At 50.0% G+C, this 20272-nt stretch overlaps 2 protein-coding genes across 2 annotated transcripts in view; both read left to right on the forward strand.

Moving 5' to 3' along the window:
* The window catches only part of LOC119349842, a 2444-nt gene extending 1155 nt beyond the window's left edge, over nt 1-1289 (forward strand). The window contains exons 3-4 of the mRNA XM_037617935.1: nt 493-677; nt 782-1289. Coding sequence (XP_037473832.1) covers nt 493-677; nt 782-986 — 390 coding nt within the window. The 3' untranslated portion in view covers nt 987-1289. The remainder of the gene's footprint in view (nt 1-492; nt 678-781) is intronic.
* A 2183-nt stretch (nt 1290-3472) lies between these two features.
* Nucleotides 3473-5537, forward strand: LOC119351017. Its single transcript, XM_037618587.1, has 4 exons — nt 3473-3574; nt 3951-4037; nt 4817-5001; nt 5062-5537. Exons 1-4 carry the CDS (start codon nt 3473-3475, stop codon nt 5315-5317), a joined length of 630 nt encoding a protein of 209 aa, XP_037474484.1. The 3' UTR covers nt 5318-5537.
* The last annotated feature ends 14735 nt before the right edge of the window (nt 5538-20272 follow it).

Consider the following 20272-nt stretch of genomic DNA (forward strand, 5'->3'; position numbering starts at 1 on the left):
GTGATATGTTGGTAAAAATTGACATCGTTTGGTCTCTAATTAGTTTTATAATTTGCTGTGCCGTTGGTAGATTATCAACTGCCTAGCATTAATGTGGTGATATTTTGGTAAAAATTGACATCGTTTTGTCTCCAACTAGGTTTATATTTTGCTGCACCAATGGTACATGATCAACTGCCTAGCATTAATGTGGTGATATTTTGGTAAAAATTGACATCGTTTTGTCTCCAACTAGGTTTATATTTTGCTGCACCAATGGTACATGATCAACTGCCTAGCATTAATGTCGTGATATTTTGGTAAAAATTGACATCGTTTTGTCTCCAACTAGGTTTATATTTTGCTGCACCAATGGTACATGAGCAACTGCCTAGCATTAATGTGGTGATATTTTGGTAAAAATTGGCATCGTTTTGTCTGCAACTAGGTTTATATTTTGCTGCACCAATGGTACATGATCAACTGCCTAGCATGAATGCTTTGATATTCCAGCATTCCGGAACCCCCCGTGCCTTGGATGAAGGATACAACCATGCATCGCAAATCCAGCAGAAGAAGGAGGAGTTGTACAATCTCATCGCCAAGGCTGTGGCGGAGCCCACTACCACCTGGCTGGACAGGCGACTGCTCAAGGCTCTCTCCTTGCAAATCAAGCCTAGACCAAAGGACCCTCAGTGGTACAATATCAACCATATATACTCAGACATAGATATTTGTTATGTTTCTCTACCCTACCAGAATTCATATGTAATTCTTACCATCTCATCCAACCTACCTGTAGGCGCAAGATAATTTTGACCAAGGTGGCCACCCATTGTACATATGCTGTGGGTATTCTTGTTGCTTATGTCAGATGTCCTCGCACTGAAGACGGTGCTAAAATAGTAAGGTACGATGGACATCTTGTTACTGTTGAGAGTCTGCCCATGCTACAAGGATATCAGCCTGCTACTCCTGCTGAGGGAGTGCCCAAGCAAATGAGTTGAAGAAGAAATGCAGCTTGTTTTTGATGGAGAAGCAAGACGGATATCAGTTCTATATATTCCAGCACTATATTATTATGTATGTCTATGTCATGTACTACTGGATGATCTCTGGTATTTATGATGTTGCTGGCATGGTATGAAGATGAGTCTAGTAGTATTTCTGTTTGAGCAAATTTCTGCTTTAGCAACTGGATGATCTGTGTGATCGCTTTCTAAGAAAAGATATTTGTGATGTAGCTGGCTTGGTACTGGTCGTACAGATGAACCTTATGCATTGTTGGATGAACCCATTGTTGGTTTGAATCCTGCCATGAGAGATGATTGGCCATGTATCGCATTTCGAATGATACAACGTCTGGTCGTACAGGTGTTTGGACAAAAGAGCGTCGTACGCAGGTCAGTTTGCTTGTTGGATGATGCTTGATATCAGCAGTTATGACTGGCTCTGGTTGACTCATTTTTCGATCCGGAATATTCTTCAAATACATGAATATTATTTTGAATTCATGAACATTTTTTAAATTTTTAAAAAAATTCCAAATTTATGAAGATTTTCCAAATTCAGAAATATTTTTATTTATAATTTTAATAAAACTGACTGAAATAAATTAAAGATTTGACAAAATTGAAAAAATATGAAACTCCGGGTTTGCTTGCTTGCTAGGGCACCCCTGGAGTCGTTAGCTATGACCATGTTCAACTCTAGCAGAGTCGGCACATCATTGGTCGATGTATCCCGTATGGTATATAGTCCATATGAAATATGGAGGCACGGTTGTTGTACGTAAACACAGAGTCGCCGTAATGCGGCCTCCATATTTTTTTTCTTTCATTGGATGACCCGTTGCGCCCTTAGCGTAAAGATCAATTAGAGAACAAGAAATGCAATCAAAAGGGATAAAATGAACTATTTGAAGGAGTTATTTTTCAGAATTATCTGCAAAATATGATTCTAATGACTATGGTCATCTTGTGTTATTTTACACTAATCCTTTGTTTAGGTAGTCCGTTAAGTAGCATCACATGACCGCATTCCAACCAAGATAACACCAAACCGGATGAACCGAGCATCTGAACAAGCCAAGAACCGTACCCTCACCAATGACCTCCTAACTGGCAACCAACAACACACGAAAAGTGGTCGGAACCCGGAACCGGAAAGCAACAATCCTCCATCGACCCGGAAACGGAGCTAGAGAGGTGTCCCATGTCCGGCATAATCCAACCTGGCACACCAACAACCGAATAAGTCGCGGAGCCGACTACTCGGGGTCCCTGACGCGTGTGCCGAAGGCGCGCCTCCGGCCACCTCATCTGTCGTGCGCCTTGCATGTGCCGCCCCACAAGTTGGTGGTGGGGTTGCTTGCAAAAAAAAAGTTGGTGGTGAGGCTCGGTGTTTGTTCCACCGGGAAGAGACGTAGGGTCTGCACTCGAGGGTGCACACCTTGGTTGGCATGTGGGCTATCTGGCACTCGTGCCCTGAGCACATCCATGCGGCCGGACACCCCATAGGTGTTTGTCCTAGGCTTTACAAAATTATTTGCCTGCTCGAAACATGCAACCGCAGCCCTGGATGAGAAGGCACAACCGAACTGGCCATCACGAATATCAAGGCATTCGATGCTTCTTTGAGTTTTGGTATAAGGTTTGCATCCTAATGAGGAAGACGAGGTGGTGGCGGCTCCCTAGAGATGAAATAAGGTTCTTCCTGTTTAGCCATGTCTCAATGATGTTTCTAGTGTCATCTGAGGGAGCGTGGATATTTGTCTCCGACGAATCTCGTGGGATTCGTCGGCCTTTGTCTTGGGTGGATCCGCTTGGATCTGATCTTCGTTCGTGTATGTTCACGTGTCTATAGGTTGGATCCTTCCGATCTATATTTCTTTTCATCGACGGTGGTTCTTTTTCCTGATGCGCCGGTCCTGTGGGCCTTAGCACGTCGTCTTCCTAGCTATCTTCCACAATAAGGTTTGCCAGACTCCAGTGATGGAGGGGGATGACGGTGGCACGCCTTCGGCTTGCTCTAGTGATTATACCCGTTGCTATGTTCTACGGACATAGATGTAGTTTTTAATTTTAATGTTTGTTGTACTTTCTTGACAGTTGATGAATAGATCAGAAGCTTCTTTGGAAAAAAAGATTCAACGAGGGCAAGACAAGAAAAAAAAGGAAAAAAAGAGAGAAGAAACTAGACCGAGGGAGGGTGAGTGGGTCTCAATCTCACGGATGGGCTATATACACGGGCGCCACGGAAGGCAAACGAGCGAGGAACCCTAACCCCTAACCAGTTCCGATCAGCAAGGTAGGTTAGCTTCCAACCCCTAACCCTATTCAGTAGTTCCTAGCCGCAAGTTACGTTCCAACCCGGCGTGATTTCTCCGGTCTTGGGTGATTTTTTTTTGACGCGTCAACGGCGGGCTTACGCCTGCTTGAACCTTTATTGCGATCGTCAAGAGGTGTTACAAAGTGCTCAGCATTAGAAGTACATGGGGTCAGAGGGAGAGAAAAACAGAGAAAAGATACATAGTGCTGGAGGCTACAATCTCGCAGCTAAGAGGAACAACATGGATGCCCAGTCTCGAAGCGCAGTTTGTTTCATGGCGTTCTTGCAGCGGTGAGACCAAAGGCGTAGGTCATTGGCCGCTGAGTTTGCAGTTGTGTGTAGATCCAGGTGAAGGTCGCGGAAAACTTTGGCATTTCTCCTCTGCCAAATATTCCAGAGAACGGCCAAAAGGACCGTTGATCTGGTCTTGTTGTTGAAGTTCCCGCCCCAGGCGTGTAGGAGCCCCTGTGGCGCAACTGGGCAAAGGCTACCCAGCTCTGCCCATAGCGGGCTGAGCCGTCGGCATTTGAACAGGAGGTGTTCAATGGTTTCGCATTGCGAGCAGAAGGGGCCGGCATTGGAAGTAGTAATGCCCCGCCGGAAGCGTCTGTCTTGGGTGATTGATTCGTGCTCGTTTGCAGGGCTCCGACGATGACGGCTTCCCTCCGCACGGCGTCGACGAGGATCATGCGTTCGGCGGTGCTTCGCCGGCTCGTCCACATGCAGCCGTAGGTATCTTGGTTCTTGGCCTCCATCCCATCTCCGGCTAGATCTGTAGCCCGACGTCTGACTGTTAGGCCTCCCTTCTTCTCTCCATACTGTTTTCCATTACTGTATATATCATAATCATAGGATGAACGGCTATCCTTTAGGCATTGTTCGGCTAATCCCCACCACGAGGGGATTGGAGAGGATTGGAGGGGTTTGATGTAGATTTTGACTTGCTGGGGATTTAATCCCTGCCAATCTGCTCCAAACCTCTTGAAACCCTGTGGAACCGAACAAGGCCTTAAACATGCACGTTTTTTATTGATGATCTCTGCCTACCTTGAAGAATGCTTTGCCTTGATATATTTTTTTAAAAGCTGCGTCTTTTGGTCTCCAGCTAGTTCTATAGTTTGCTCTATATCATTGGAAGATGGTTAACTCCCTAGCATGAAGAAATATTTTGGTAAATCGATGTCTTTTCGTCTCCTGCTAGTTTACACAGTAGTTTTCTGTGCCATTGTTAGATGGTCAATTGCCTAGCATGAAGAAATATTTTGGTAATGTAAAGCTGCCTTTTGGTCTCCCTGATAGTTTTGTAGTTTGACGTGCCATTGGGTACATGACCAACTGCCTAGCATGAGGAATGCTGTGATATTTTAGTAAAAAGTCTATTGGTCTCCAGCTAGTTTTACAGTTTGCTGTACAAGATATCAGGTGATATACGCTGTGGGTAGGCATCTCTTGTCAAGACTGTTTATTGTTTAGTTATCAGTTCTCAATGCTGCTTCTATGTTTCCAGCATTCTGGATTCCGTGCATCGAAATTCAAGCAGCATAAGGAGGAGCTGTACGATCTCATCGCCGAGGCGAATGCAAATTCTGCCGCCACCTGGCAGGACAGGCTTATGCTCCATCATCTGTGCTCGCAAATCGAGCCTAGACCAAATGACCCTCAATGGCATTCCTCTGCTACAGGAGTTCATATGTACGTAGTTCTTAGTTCTTACCATCTCATCTCATGTCATCTCATCCCATCTACCTGCAGGCGCAAGGTATTTGGACTCAAGAAGTGGATCGCTTACACTTCGTTCACGGTTGGTGTTGTTACTTCTTTGATCGCTGTTTTTGGCCTGGCTCCCAATCCTAAAATAGTAGAGTATGAAGGACATCTTGTTACTGCTGAGAGTGTGCCCATGCTACAAGAGAGATTGCGCAAGCAAGATGGATATCAGCGTGCTGCTACTGCTGGGGAGTGCACATGCAAACAAGGTGCCTCAAAAACTTTACGGAGTATCATATAGTATATATTTCTTTTGCGGAAATGCTACTGCACAGTACATGATGTTTTCCGAGCTAACCCGCTCTGCGCCGTCGGATCCCTCGCATGAATCTTGGCGCTGGGCAGCGTCGCTGCATCATGTTCGCCAACCGTTCACCCTAACCGGCAACCGCGTGAACGCCTACCATTAACCCCCTCTTTGTTGCCCCACTCGCCCACTAACCACACTCGCGCACATGTTCTCTTCCCAGCGTGCTCTCTGCAAGAGTCTACTCTCAGAGTATATCAATTTGTCATCTGAAATAATATTCACAGACCTTTGAACGTTGTGATATCTGTAATATTCTCAAGGACATATAATCGTTGCCAACCCTTTTAAACTATTTGCAATTATAAGATCTAAATCTTATGCCTCTGTTTCAAAAAAAGGATGCAAATCACCAGATCAGTCCAAAAATATTATGCCTGGACAACCACCTATTTATGGAACGTATTTGAAATATTGTTCTTTTTTAGGAAGTAGCTAGTGATTTCAGGTCCAAGACCATCACTGGTTAATGCCAATGAGGCTAGGACAACACTAAATTCCTCCTATAACTTACACCTACATGACAAAAAGAAAACAGTTTCTTGTGATTCTGGAAACACTGTAATGTTCTTTAGAACTACATACGAGCCACCTTATATATGATAAGATAAAGTGGAAATATATATGTCAGAAATATAAATACCAAATTGGAACAAGAGATCAAGAAACAACAACAGGGTCTCTTGATCTCTTGATCTATTGTGCAATAGTATTTTTATTTCTGACTATTTGTATTTCATTTTGCATTATAATAAGTCAGAAATATAAATACCAAATGGAAACAAGAGATCAAGAAACAACAACAGGGTCTTTATTGTCTTCTCCACAATACAGGCCGACAAACTTGGTGCTCCCTCCAACTCAAACAGTTGTATCTCAACACCAAGTATCGCTGTTAATAATAGAGTTACAAAACATCGTGAGTACGTCAAAGGACAAAGATGAACTGGTGATGTATCTTCTAGTTGAGCAATGTATGTGTGCAATGACAAGTTCATGTAGGTTACCAAGGAATATTTTGCTTACAAGATGTTGAAATGTGAATGTGATGATCACCTTCTTTGTTCAAGATGGTGGTCCAATCTCATAGCAAAATTTCTTCTCCCGCGATTCATTCTTGAAAGAAGCTATAAAGATACATGGCTCCATTGTTTCTTTACCAGTTGCCATTTCATCATTGCTGGTTCGCTTTCTACTAGAGGGAGGTGCTTCATGTTGACTTGCAGCATCTGTAAATGGTAAGATACACACAGTTTTATTCACAATTCAATCGGTAACAAAAGATTCAGTCTATCACGACTGTTGCTAGTGCCAAATGGTGGTACTGGCAACTCAGTTCGGTAGGGAAGCACTGAAGTTACTAGTTTGGAGTAATTCAGTTTCTTCAAATTGTCTGCAACAGGTGACAAGCAAAGAAACTGCAAATTCATAGTCATACCTCGGCAAGCATACGCTTGAGGTATTGATCTCTCACACGTAGAAGTAGCCACCAACCCAGCAGGTGGCCATGGCATTTGGAAAGGGAAAGCCATGCAACGATGACATCGAAACTTGTCCTTGAGGCTCAGGTCCTTGAGATCAATGACGATATGAGAATACTTGCTACTCACACAGTAAACAATTGCTAGTCCGGCAGCCACCATATGGACGTCACAGCTCCGGTTCAAGCTGGCAAGCTCACCTATTTGGCTTTGCTTCTCCAACTCCCACGCACGCCCATTGCCGCCGCCCTTCTTCTTGAGCACCCACACTTGCAACATGGTTGCGCCGACGATATTCAGAAGGCAACACGCACCGGCATCGGTGTCTGCAATGGCGTATACTCGTGGACGTGGAACTGGGAGGAGGACGATTGAGAACACCATGGTGCTGGTGTCGAGCAAGAGCGAGGAATTCAGGTCATATCTCCAAAAGATGAGTCCGGCCGCGGCAGCGTGCATCGGCCGCTGCATGCGCTTCGCGGGCACGTCGACGCCGATGTCGATGCCATCCACGTCCACCCACGGGTGGACGCGCCACCCTGACGTACATGAGTTGTACTCCATGGCTCGCATCCGTTGGCCGTCTCGCTCTTGCTGCACGGTGACCACGCGGAAGCAGCACGGCGCACCACCTTCTCCATCTCCATGGCCGCCGAGGTCGAGCAAGCAGTCCGATATGTACTCAGGCTCGGGGAGGGCTCCGTTCGGTGGACGGGGCACGGCGACGTGCCGGTGGGAAATGGAGACGGGGTTGTAGACGGAGAGGGAGTCGCCTCTGCAGAGGAGGAGGCGGCCGTTGCGGAAGTCCCGGAGGCGCCACGCCGGATCGTGCTCGAGGTGGGTGAGCAGGAAGTCACCCCCGCGCGCGGCGGCTGCGAGGTCTCGGTCGGAACGGACGGCGGCCGCGGGGTGGAAGACGGGGAGCTGGTCGAGGTCCGCGTGGGTGACGAAGAGGCCGAGCACGGGCGACCAGGGGTGGAGCTCGCGGAAGCGCCGGAGGAAGGGAGGGCTTGAGGCGATGCCGCGCCAGCGGCGTGACGCGAGTGCGGCTCGACCGAGGGAGGCCGGCGACGGGAGCCGGAGCAGGATGTCCTCGATGTTTTTGTCCTTGAGGGAGTCAAGGGTGGTGACCCCAGGGCTAGCCTCCGACGGCTCCATCAGGGGAGGAGCTGGATGGTCGTACGTGGAGCGTGGCGTGGCGGAGCAGCCGAGGATAAGCCGGCGGTGAAACTGGCCATGTGGGTCAGTGCAGAGGCATGAGGACTCTTCCGTGTGGATAGCTTCTCTTGTTTCTGCCGGCGAATCGGCCGATGACAAGAGCGGGCCGTCCATACTTATTTAATCGACCTGAGCCAACGCGGAACTAAGAGCCGAAACAACCAATTGATTGGGCTCAACAGCTATGGAGTAGAGTTGGTGAAACTCCGTTGTTGGCCAATCCAAAGATCGAGCCAAAACCGCGTGGAGCGCCCGTTGTTAACCCCAAACTTCGCGCCCCTGGCGAAGAAGGGTTTGAGGGCTTGTATGGAGTTTCAGAAGGGGGACCCACGAGAGACCGCCTCGAAGAAATTCCCATTCAGAAAGTATTTCGCACGGAGGAGGTCGATCCAGAGGCCAGTCTCACCCTGAGACATCTTCCAGATCCATTTGCACATGAGTGCAATGTTCATCAGCTTGGAGTTGATGATCCCAAGGCCCCCTGGGCTTTGAGTCTGCAAACAGCCTGCCATTTAACCTTATGGTATTTCCGTTTAGGTCCCGCTCCTTCCCAAAAGAAACGGGACCGCGGGTTATCCAACTTAGTGTGTACCACATCCGCCAGCATGAACAAACCCATGGCGAACATGGGTAGGGATGAGAGGCTGGAGTTAGTTAAGATTAGTCTAGCCCCTGAAGACATAAATCGACCTCTCCACGGACTGACACTGTCCGCAACCTTAGAGGTGAGAGGTTCCCAATCGGCGATCGAACATTTCTTTGCCGCGATCGGGAGAACGAGGTAAGTGAACGGAAACTGGCCAAGTTTGCAATTAAGCAAATTGGCTACCCGCTGACTTTCGGCCGCGTCCATCCCTATGGACACCACTTCACATCTGTGAAAGTTGATTTTAAGCCCCGACATGAGTTTAAAGCACAACAGAATGGCTTTGACTGTTGCAATACTGTGTGTGTCGGGCTCGAAAAGGAGGAGTGTGTCATCCGCGTATTGCAGGTGTGACACGCCTCCCGGAATCAGATTGTCCACCACTCCCCTGATGTGGCCGGCCAAACGAGCTCTGTCTAGCATGGCGCCCAAGGCGTCCGCCACAAAGTTAAACAGCAACAGCGAGGCTGGGTCCCCTTGACGCAACCCACGCTTGTTGCGGAAGAAGTTCCCTACTTCTCCATTCACCGCAATCGCCGTTTGGCCCCCCGAGACCAACTGCATCATGCGGTGAACCCAAACCGACAAGAATCCTCGGTCCAGGAGGACCTCTCGGAGACACTCCGAGTTCACGCGATCGTACGCCTTCTCAAAATCAAGTTTCAGGAGAATCGCGGGCTGGCGAGCGCGTTTTAGGGAGTGAACAATCTCTTGGAGGGCCAACGGCCCCTCCAAGATGTTGCGCCCCCGAATAAAAGCCGATTGGTTCCTACTAATAATACGGTGAGCTATCGGAGACAAACGAGTCGAACAAGCCTTAGCACAAATTTTAAACGGAACATTAATCAACGCAATGGGACAAAAGAGCCTAATATGATCCGTGCCCGAAACTTTGGGGATCAGAGAGAGAACCCCAAAGTTTAGGCGAGAGATATCTACCGTACCCCACATAAAACCATTGCAAACGTCGAAAATAGGCCCTTTGAGCACTTGCCAAAACCTTTTGAACATCGCCACCGGCCACCCATCCGGCCCGGGAGCGGTGTCGGATTTCATTCCAAGTGTCGCCTTGTCAATCTCCTCCGGGAGGAAGGCCAACCCCAGGCCCTCATTTTCCTCGTCCGTGACCCGCAACGCAGGGTCCCACACATCCGCCCTAAGCCGGGCACGGGATTCCTCCCTGGAACCCATAAGTTGGATGTAGAAGTCGTAAATGTGGCGGACGATATCCTGTTGCCGCAAAAGGAGCCCCTGCTCAGATTGCAATCGCAGAATGGCGCATTTGCGGCGACGGCCATTAGCGTAAGCGTGAAAATACTGAGTGTTTGCGTCACCCTTGAGCGTCCACTTGATACCACCACGTCTACGCCAGTACTCCTCCTCAGCTCTACGGAGGGACTCGACCTGGGCTTCAAGCGCGTAACGCTAAGCCCAGTCTTGCTCCGAGAAGGTCTGCACATCCGCCGCAGCATCCATCTGAGCGAGATCCACAGTCAAATGCGATCGGAGCAACTTATCATCGCGCCCCTGGTTAGCCCCCCACCCTTTGAGGGCCGCACGTAAGCCCGCCCCTGCGGCAATCCAAAACTCCATCGGCCCGCGCGCGCGCCCGACCCGGGCGACGCAATTCTCCCATTTCGAAAGGAAAATTTGCTCAAAGTCCGGAGACTCTAACCACGCGGTTTCGAAGAAAAAACGAGGGCTGCGTTTTAGCCTTTCCTCCCCCGAGGAGAGGATGAGGGGGGACGTGGTCCGACCCTATCCTCGTTTCGGCGTGCAAAGAGCACAGGGGAAACAACACCTCCCACTCCGAGGACATGAAAACCCTGTCCAAGACCGACCGCACCGGCGTTAGCTGTTTGTTGGTCCAGGTGTAGCGTGCCCCCACGCGAGCCACTTCCCTAAGGGCCATGGCTGTGATTGCATTATTAAACATGGACACCCTTGTCCAGTTAATAATACCGTTGTTTTTATCCACTTCCGAACGGATTAGGTTTAAATCCCCTCCCACTAGCAGAGGCAAGTTTCGCGTGCCCAAAGACGCAACCTGGAGTTCTCCCTAGAACTCAAACGAGAGCGAGTGGTCGGCCGGGCCGTAAACCACGATCACCTCCCACTCATGGAGAGTTGCGCGGTGGCGCACGTGGGCTGACAAGAAGAAGCAGCCGGCATCCCACGCCACCACCTCGAAGCAAACTAGGTTGATGCCTAGCAACATACCCCCCGAGTGCCCGACCGCCGGCACCCAATGCCAAACAAAACGCTCTAGCGGATCGACAGCTAGCAGGTCCCGACGATTGAAATCGGCCATGATGGTTTCCTGCAAGCCAACTACGTCGATCGCCTTGTTTCGAATGAAATCTTTTAGCTGGGTCCGCCTCCCAGCGTGGCTGAAGCCTCGGATGTTCCAAAATATGAAACACATTAAATAATGCGGTTGCGGAGGCGGATACCGCGAGCGGTCACCGCTTTGGCCACGCGCCGTGTCTTGGCAGGACGACGGTTGGAGGGGGACGGCGCAGCCCCTGCTGCTATGTCCTCCTGATCGGGCCGTGCAACAGTCACCAGAGAAGCCCCTGCTTCTTCTGCTACTGGCGCAACGCGGGCCAAAGCTGCCTGAGGGAGCGCGGCCTACGCGATTTCCTTAGCACGAATAAGGGAAAGCACTTCGCGCGCTTCCCCCTCGTCCGACATCACAACACCACTATCCGCTAAGATACCCCCCAAGCACTCATCAGAATATTCATCAAAGATCGTGAAGCGGGGCATGGGGTTACCATCGGTTTCCAGGTTCTTCTGGGCCTGCAGGACTTGAGCGCGTTGGAGGGCTGGAAGGTTGCCCTTGGCGCCCTTCGGACGGGAGCTAGCCCGCTCCTGCGTCGCCGAGGACGCCACCACCGCCTTGGAGTGCTTGGCCGTCGAGACGGGCGCCACCTTGGCCACCTCCGCACAGAGCGCATCAGAGGCTGGAGTGGAGATGACCGACGAGGTGCCACCAGCCGGACCCCCAGGGGAGGCTAGCGCCACCGGCCACATCGGGGCAGGCGTGCCCGCGCGGGCCGAGGGAGGGCTCGCCGGCGCCACCACGGGAGTCTTGCGCCCCGCCGACTTCTTGTGGAGCCTCGCCCCACCGCCACCGAGGCCGGTCGTCGCCATGGGTGAGCGTGCCGAGACAGCCCGAGGCTCACCCCCCACCGCCGCCACCGGGGAGACGAGCATCGAGCGGCCCTCCGAGTCGCAGGACGCCGAGACCCCCTTGTCGATGTCGAGGCCCCACGTCATGTTGGAGTCGTACTGGTTGAAACCCATCTCGTTGCTGCCCACCACCACTTGCCTCTCCTCCTGGTCTTTCGCAGCGCCCGCCGCCGGGGGCGCATCCTGTGTGTCCTTGTCCTTAAGGCCAAGCTTGTCCCAAGTCGCGGTGTCGATGGAGTAGTCCCCCATGTTCGTGTCGTGGTCCTTATCTTTGTCACTCGGGCCCTTGTCCATGCTGGCTGGTGGAGGGGGAGGGGGAGCCGCACCCTGCAGGTCACCCGCCTCAGCCTCCATACGAATGGTGAAGCCCTCGCTGTTGAACCACACTTGGACGTAGCCCTTGAGCTTGGCCGGAGCGCGACATGCGAAGCGCATCCGCACAGGGCCGAGCCCCGACAACGACGCCAGATCCACCTCCATAGGACGCCCGATCATCACCGTCCCAACCATGAGGCGATCCACGCGATGGTGCTTGGGCAGAACACCCCACAGCTTGACCCACACGACCGGCATGATCTCGGCCTTGGGTTCCTCCTGACGCGATTCCTTGATGTCTGCCATGATGTCGTTGAGGGAGAGATAGAGCTTGCCGCTGCGGGTCGCCATCCGCAGCATGGCCTTGTTGGGGAAGACGACCGAGAACTGGTCGGCGCCGATGGCCGTCACCTGCCAATCCCACTCCCTTTCAAAGAGGTGCGGGAGCTCTGCCTCCAAGATGGGGATCGACAACGTGCCAGGCGCCGCCGAGATGATCGCCGCGTCCGCCACCAGCGGGGCCCGGACCTCCTCGCCCTCCATCTCCACGAAAGGAAGGCAGAAGAAGCCCTCTCCAGGGATGGTGTTGCCCATGATCTGCAGCAACAGAGGCCGCCCCCGCGTGGGGCAATACGCCGACGTGTGCCCTTCCTCGTGGCATACGACGCACAGGGGCTTGAAGTTGCACGAATTTTGGTAGTGCCCCACCCTGCCGCACTTAAAGCATTCCGGCCCGTCCGCATCCTCCATTGGGATCGGAGCGTCAGCCGAACCCTTCGAAGCCGACGGCCCGGCCGCCAGCAGCAACGGCGCCGTGCCACCCCCTTGTGCTTCTGCTTCTTTCCCAACGGATCCCCACTCCGCTCGCCGCCCGGGGGGAGCTGAGACTCCTTCCTCTTGAGCTCTTTCTTCTGCTCCAGCCCGCGGCGCCAATATTCCTCCTTCTTCTTCTTTTTGCGCTCACGATCCTCTTGCTGCTTCCACTCTTGCTCCGCAAGCCACCATGGAGGCGGCGGCCCCTAGCCCCCGTCCTCCGCGGGCTTCGCCGACGCCTTGGAGAGCGCCTTCGCCCGCAGCTCTTGCTCGCGCTGTCGATCCGCCGCCGGGATCGGGGGCGACATGGGAGGCTTGTCGCCGCGGCGGGAGCCCATCCTCACCGCAGTGACGAAAGAGCAGGAGAGAGGTGGGGGAGGGGCAGATCTGTGGAGACGGCGGGCAAGGTGCCCGAAGCGCCGCTCCTAAGAATGGGATGCGGGAAACCCTAGCGACAGATCTAGGGTTCCTTTTGGCACCCACAACCACCTATTAATAGGCGCGGGCGGCCGAACGGCCTCCTCCGCACTGGGCCCGGGCCTAAGCGCAGGCTCGCAGCAGGCCAGCGGGCAAGGCAGGTCAAGCCCAGGCCCTGAGGAGCGCCCCTGCACCCCCACATGCGAAGAAACGGGCTGGACCGCCGATGGGCCCCCCCAGCCCACATCCTGGTAGGCTGGGCCACTCCTCCTGGCCCAGCAGAGAAACGAGCCCGTCCGTCGTCTCCCCGGAAACCCTAGTCAGGACCCGCGATTCCCCGACACGGGCGGCCCTGCCGTCGCCGCAGCCGACCCCTGTCAGCTCCGACGAGCTCGCCGGGACCGGAGGAGGCCCCGCCAACACCAAATCGCGGCGACCCACCTCCGACAGGGCGCACGAGCGGCCCTCACGACCCGCATCCACCCCCTGCGGCGGACGCCAGATCCGCGGCGCCGGGCGACGCCCGCCATGCCCATCGGGAGCAAAGGCACGCCGGTGACCGGCCACGAAGGAGCCCCCAAGCTCCTCCGCACGGGCGACAAAGTCACCCACCGAGCACCCCGCGCGGGGCCTCGGCGAACCACCACCACCATCTTTACCTCGCTACTTACCTCATCCTCGTCGCCGTCGGAGTCGACCCCCTCCAGCGCCCAAAACCTGCTGCCGGAGAAGGACGGGGCGAGGGGCCGCCCCCCAGCCGGCACGCTCCACTGCACGCGCCCCTCAGCAGGCCGCACCGCCGTCCAGCCGTCCGCCTCCGCCGCGGGGTAGAGAGCGGCGTCGCCCGCGGAAACGCCCCCCGAGTCGCCAGACCGAAACGCCATCACATATATATTCACAATTGAATTCTTTTCGGGCTCAGCATACTTAGTGCGTCAACAGGAGCAAGGATCATATTGTACATATCTGCTAGTGAGTTGTCGATAAAAGTACTAACAAAAATTCTCAATTATCAGATGAATAAATAATCTGATAGTAGTTTTCATGTGTTCTTGTAGTTCAATTGCATTTATATTCTGCTTTCATGGAAGTTAACAATGGGTTATGTCATATTCAGGGGTTCTGCCTGAAGCAGTACGTAGATTTCCTGAATCCTTCTCGCTAGAGTCGTGTAGAATCCATGACAGTTTCTTCTCCCCATCACTTTGGTGTACTGTTATGGAACCAATTATACACCAGTCTGGTACATCCACTGTCCACTTATTTTTTTTATTTTTATTTGAGAAGAGTCCACTTATCTTTTATGCATGCATATATTGGTAGTGTTCATATTTAATTCTGTGCAATTCCTAGCCAGTTCCAATTTATGACGACACTCAGACAGGAATAAAGGTAGAGCTACTCTTGAATCCTCTACATATATGTAATGCAGGAGCGTTTGTACAGTTGGTACTTAATTTTTTCAGTTAATAAAAAAATATAAAAACTATGTGTATGGGATGTCCGACAATGGAAGAAGTGTGTATGACCTATGTATAGCTCTAGATATCCCTTCTATTTTCAGTACAAAATATCGTGATGTACTCAAGTGAATGGGGCATGTTAACATAGGTCTAGCGTGTCGTGTACACGTACCCTGTACGTGTGTAATTATATATGCTGATTGTTATATATAGAAAGACGTGGAGAGGCTTTGCCCCATGGGAAACTCTAAACCCTATTCTCAAACTTGGTTTCAGAGCCTACCCTAGCCGCCGCCGCCTCTCCTCCCACCGCCGCCGCTGCTGCCGTTGTTTCTCGCGGCCGCCGCGATCTCCACCGTGCTGGCACCCACGATGACTTCCTCCTCCGTGCTCACGCTCTCCACCCTCTCCGTGCCCGCCACGATCGCCCCTGTCATCGCCCCACCCTCCGCGTCGGCTCCCACCCCGGTCCTTCCTTCCATCACGGTCTCGCTCGACTGCAGCAACTTCATGCTATGGAGGGCCCTTGCCCTCCCCAACTTCGCCGGAGTTCACCTCCACGGCTTCCTCGACGGCTTGGCCAGGGAGCCGACGCCGACCGTGACGACAGGCACCGGTGAGGCCGCCCGCACCGTATCCAACCCTGAGTACAAGCAGTGGTGGACGCTGGATCAGAAGGTTCTCGGGCATCTCCTCGGTTCGATGAACGTGGAGATCTCCGCGCAGCTCATCGGCTGCAGGACGTCGGCCGCCGCCTGGATGGCCGTGCACACCATGTTCGCCGCCGAGAACAGCGCCGGCGTGCGTAACCTCTGGCGCCAGATCCAGGCGCTGCGGAAGGGAGATCGCACCGCCGACGAGTACATGCAGAAGGTCAAGGCCCTTGCTGATGCGATGGCCGCCGCCGGCTCTCCTCTTCGTGATGATGAGATCATCGACTACGTGCTGACCGGGCGCGGCTCGGCGTTCAACCCCATCGCTGCTTCGATGAACTTCGCAGGCGTGCCCATCACGTTTCCCGCGTTCTACTCCAGTGTCTGTCACTACGAGGCCCTTCAGCAGCAGCAATCGGAGCTTGAGGATTGGTAGTCCTCCGCCAATGTCGCGTCTCGGCCGGTCTACCACAACAACTCCGGCCGCGCCCCCGAGCGGCGGCCGTCCCTCCGCTGGTTCTCTCCCGCCCGGCTCGGGAGGCTACGGACCCAGCCAGGGCAACGCCCCTGGCCGCAACAACAACAACGGCGGCAACAACCGCAACGGAGGAGGAAACGGAGGAGGCAACGGGGGCAGCCGCAACCGGCGCTGGCGTCCCCGGTGCTAGATATGCAAGAACTGTGGTCACGAGGCCGGCGACTGTCGCAGTGATACGTCTCCAACGTATCTATAATTTATGAAGCATTCATGCTATTTTATTATCTGTTTTGAATGATTACAGGCTTTATTATACACTTTTATATTACTTTTGGGACTAACCTATTAACCGGAGGCCCAGCCCATATTGCTGTTTTATTGCCTATTTCAGTATTTCGAAGAAAAGGAATATCAAACGGAGTCCAATCAGAATGAAACCTTCGGGAGCGTGATTTTTGGAAAGGATATGATCCGGGAGACTTGGAGTTCAAGACAGGGAAGGCTCAAGGAAGCCAGGAGATAGGAGGGCGCGCCCACCCCCCTGGACGCGCCCCTTGTCTCCTGGGCCCCTCGAGGCTCCCCCGACCGACTTCTTTCGCCTATATAAGTCCACGTACCCTAAAAACATCGAAGAAGAAGATAGATCGGGAGTTCCGCCGCCGCAAGCCTCTGTAGCCACCAAAAACCTCTTGGGAGCCCGTTCCGGCACCCTGCCGGAGGGGGAACCCATCACCGGTGGCCATATTCATCATCCCAGCGCTCTCCATGACGACGAGGGAGTAGTTCACCCTCGGGGCTGAGCGTATGTACCAGTAGCTATGTGTTGGATCTCTCTCTCTCTCTCTCTCTCTCTCTCTCTCTCTCTCTCTCTCGTGTTCTCTCTATGGCACGATCTTGATGTATCGCGAGCTTTGCTATTATAGTTGGATCTTATGCTGTTTCTCCCCCTCTATTCTCTTGTGATGAATTGAGATTTCCTCTTGAAGTTGTCTTGTCGGATTGAGTCTTTAAGGATTTGAGAACACTTGATGTATGTCTTGCTGTGCTTATCAGTGGTGAAAATGGGATATCACGTGCCACTTGATGTATGTTTTGGTGATCAACTTGCGGGTTCCGCCCATGAACCTATGCATAGGGGTTGGCACTTGTTTTCGTCTTGACTCTCCGGTAGAAACCTTGGGGCACTCTTTGAAGTACTTTGTGTTGGTTGAATAGATGAATCTGAGATTGTATGATGCATATCGTATAATCATGCCCACGGATACTTGAGGTGACAATGGAGTATCTAGGTGACATTAGGGTTTTGGTTGATTTGTGTCTTAAGGTGTTATTCTAGTACGAACTCTTGAATAGATCGATCCGAAAGAATAACTTTGAGGTGGTTTCGTACCCTACCATAATCTCTTCGTTTGTTCTCCGCTATAAGTGGCTCTGGAGTGACTCTTTTTTGCATGTTGAGGGATTGTTATATGATCTATCTATGTTATTATTGTTGAGAGAACTTGCACTAGTGAAAGTATGAATCCTATGCCTTGTTTCCTATCATTGCAATACCGTTTACGCTCACTTTTATCATTAGTTACCTTACTATTTTTATATTTTCAGATTACAAAAACCTTTATCTACCATCCATATTGCACTTGTATCATCATCTCTTCGCCGAACTAGTGCACCTATAAAATTTACCATTGTATTGGGTGTGTTGGGGACACAAGAGACTCTTTGTTATTTGGTTGCAGGGTTGCTTGAGAGAGACCATCTTCATCCTATGCCTCCCACGGATTGATAAACCTTAGGTCATCCACTTGAGGGAAATTTGCTACTACCCTACAAACCTCTGCACTTGGAGGCCCAACAACGTCTACAAGAAGAAGGTTGTGTAGTAGACATCAAGCTCTTTTCTGGTGCCGTTGCCGGGAGGTGAGTGCTTGAAGGTATATCTTTAGATCTTGCAATCGAATCTTTTTTTTTCTTGTTTTATCACTAGTTTAGTTTATAAAAGAAAAACTACAAAAAAAAATGGAGTTGAGTTTGTATCATACGCTTCATCTTTTTGATATCTTTCGTGAGAATGATGGAAATGAAAATTGTGCTCAAGTGCTAGAAGAAGAATGCATTAAAATGTTTGGTACTAAATCTTTGAATGATGAGCATGATTGCAATGTTGTTAGTATGAATTCCTTGAATATCCATGATGCTAATGATATGCAAAGCCACAAGCTTGGGGATGCTATGTTTGATGAAGATGATATGTTTAGTCCCCCAAGTTTTGATGAGAATATTTATTATGATGAAAGCATGCCTCCTATTTATGATGATTATATTGATGAAAGTGGATTTGGAAGAGTGTCAACTTTATTTAGTGATGATTCCACTATCTTGGAGGAGGTTTCAATCGATTATGATGAGAATAAAGTTGCTACCTATGATGATTATTGTGATGAAACTTATGCTATAAAAAGTAGTGATGATTATATTTGTAAAACGTGTCATGATTATGATTACCCTTTTTCTGAACATTACTCTTTTAATGTGGAAACAATTTTTAGTGTTCAAGTCTTTTATGATACTTCCACTATTCCGAAAGAGAAGAATTTTGCTTATGTGGAGAGTACTAAATTTTCCATCCTTGTAGATCATGAAAAGAATGCTTTAGGTGTTGGTTATATTGTTGAATTCATTCATGATGCTACTGAAAATTATTATGAGGGAGGAATATATGCTTGTAGGAATTGCAATAATGTCAAGTTTCCTCTCTATGTGTTGAAAATCTTGAAGCTAGGCTTGTTTTACCTTCCTATGCTAGTTGATTATTGTTCTCATAAGTTGTTTGCTCACAAAATCCCTATGAATAGGAAGTGGGTTAGGCTTAAATGTGCTAGTCATATGCTTCATGATGCTCCAGTTATGTTTCAATTCTTATCTTTTATGTGAGCATCATTGTCATCATCATGCCTAGCTAGAAAGGCATTAAAGAAAAGCGCTTGTTGGGAGACAACCCAATATTTATCCTTACTGTTTTTGTGTTTTCACATGATTATGCTACTGTAGTGATCATGTCTTATAGCTTTTGTTTCAATAAAGTGCCAAGTAAGACCTTTAGGATAGTTTACGATGATAGTTGTGTTGATCCTGCTGAGAATCAGAAACTTTTGCACCAAATAAATTAGTTTTGATAATTCACAGAAACGTGCTCTTGATCTGATTCTTTTTTCTCCGGATTGGTACACAAATTGCGTAGGACTTCCTAATTTGGTAGAATTTTTGGAGTTCCAGAAGTATACGTTTGATACAGATTACTATAGACTGTTCTGTTTTTGACAGATTCTGTTTTCTGTGTGTTGTTTGCTTATTTTGATGCATCTATGGCTAGTATTAAGTGGTATGAACCATAGATAAGTTGGAATACAGTAGAAATTACACCAATATGGATTTATAATGAGTTCATTATAGTACCTAAGTGGTGGTTTTATTTTCCTATACTAATGGAGCTTACGAGTTTTCTGTTGAGTTTTCTGTTGTGAAGTTTTCAAGTTTTGGGTAAAGATTCGATGGACTATGGAATAAGGAGTGGCAATAGCCTAAGCTTGGGGATGCCCAAGGCACCCCCAAGGCAATATTCAAGGACGACCAAGAGCCTATGCTTGGGGATGCCCCGGATGGCATCCCCTCTTTCGTCTTCGTTCATCGGTAACTTTACTTGGAGCTATATTTTTATTCACCACATGATATGTGTTTTGCTTGGAGCTTCATTTTCTTTTGTTAGTATTTGCTTGCTGTTATTTAGAATAATGTTTTACATCTTTAGTTTCAATAAAAAATGTCAAGGATAGCCTTTACCATGCTTATTTTGCTAGTATACATGTTGCTGTTTGAAAACAGAAAGTTTACCGCTGTTGCAAAAATTCCCTAGAAAAGTCAGAGAATGGTATAATGTTGAAACTTTTTGCATACTGAGCTCTGATAAATTTACAGACTGTACTGTTTTAGCAGATTGCTGTTATGTTTGCATATGTTTGCTTGTTTAATGATTCTATTTGATGATAGGAGTATTAAATATGCAGAGGCATTTAGTATGCAATGTTGAATAATAATTTTAGTGATTTGTTACAGTAGAAAATGATAAGGTTTTGCATTGGTTTATACTAACCTGTCTCACGAGTTCTTGTTGAGTTTTATGTGGATGAAGCTTTTGAGAAAAAGAGAAATC

The sequence above is a fragment of the Triticum dicoccoides genome, chromosome 1B (genome assembly GCF_002162155.2).
Source record: "Triticum dicoccoides isolate Atlit2015 ecotype Zavitan chromosome 1B, WEW_v2.0, whole genome shotgun sequence".
In the NCBI taxonomy this organism is placed as follows: Eukaryota; Viridiplantae; Streptophyta; class Magnoliopsida; order Poales; family Poaceae; genus Triticum; species Triticum dicoccoides.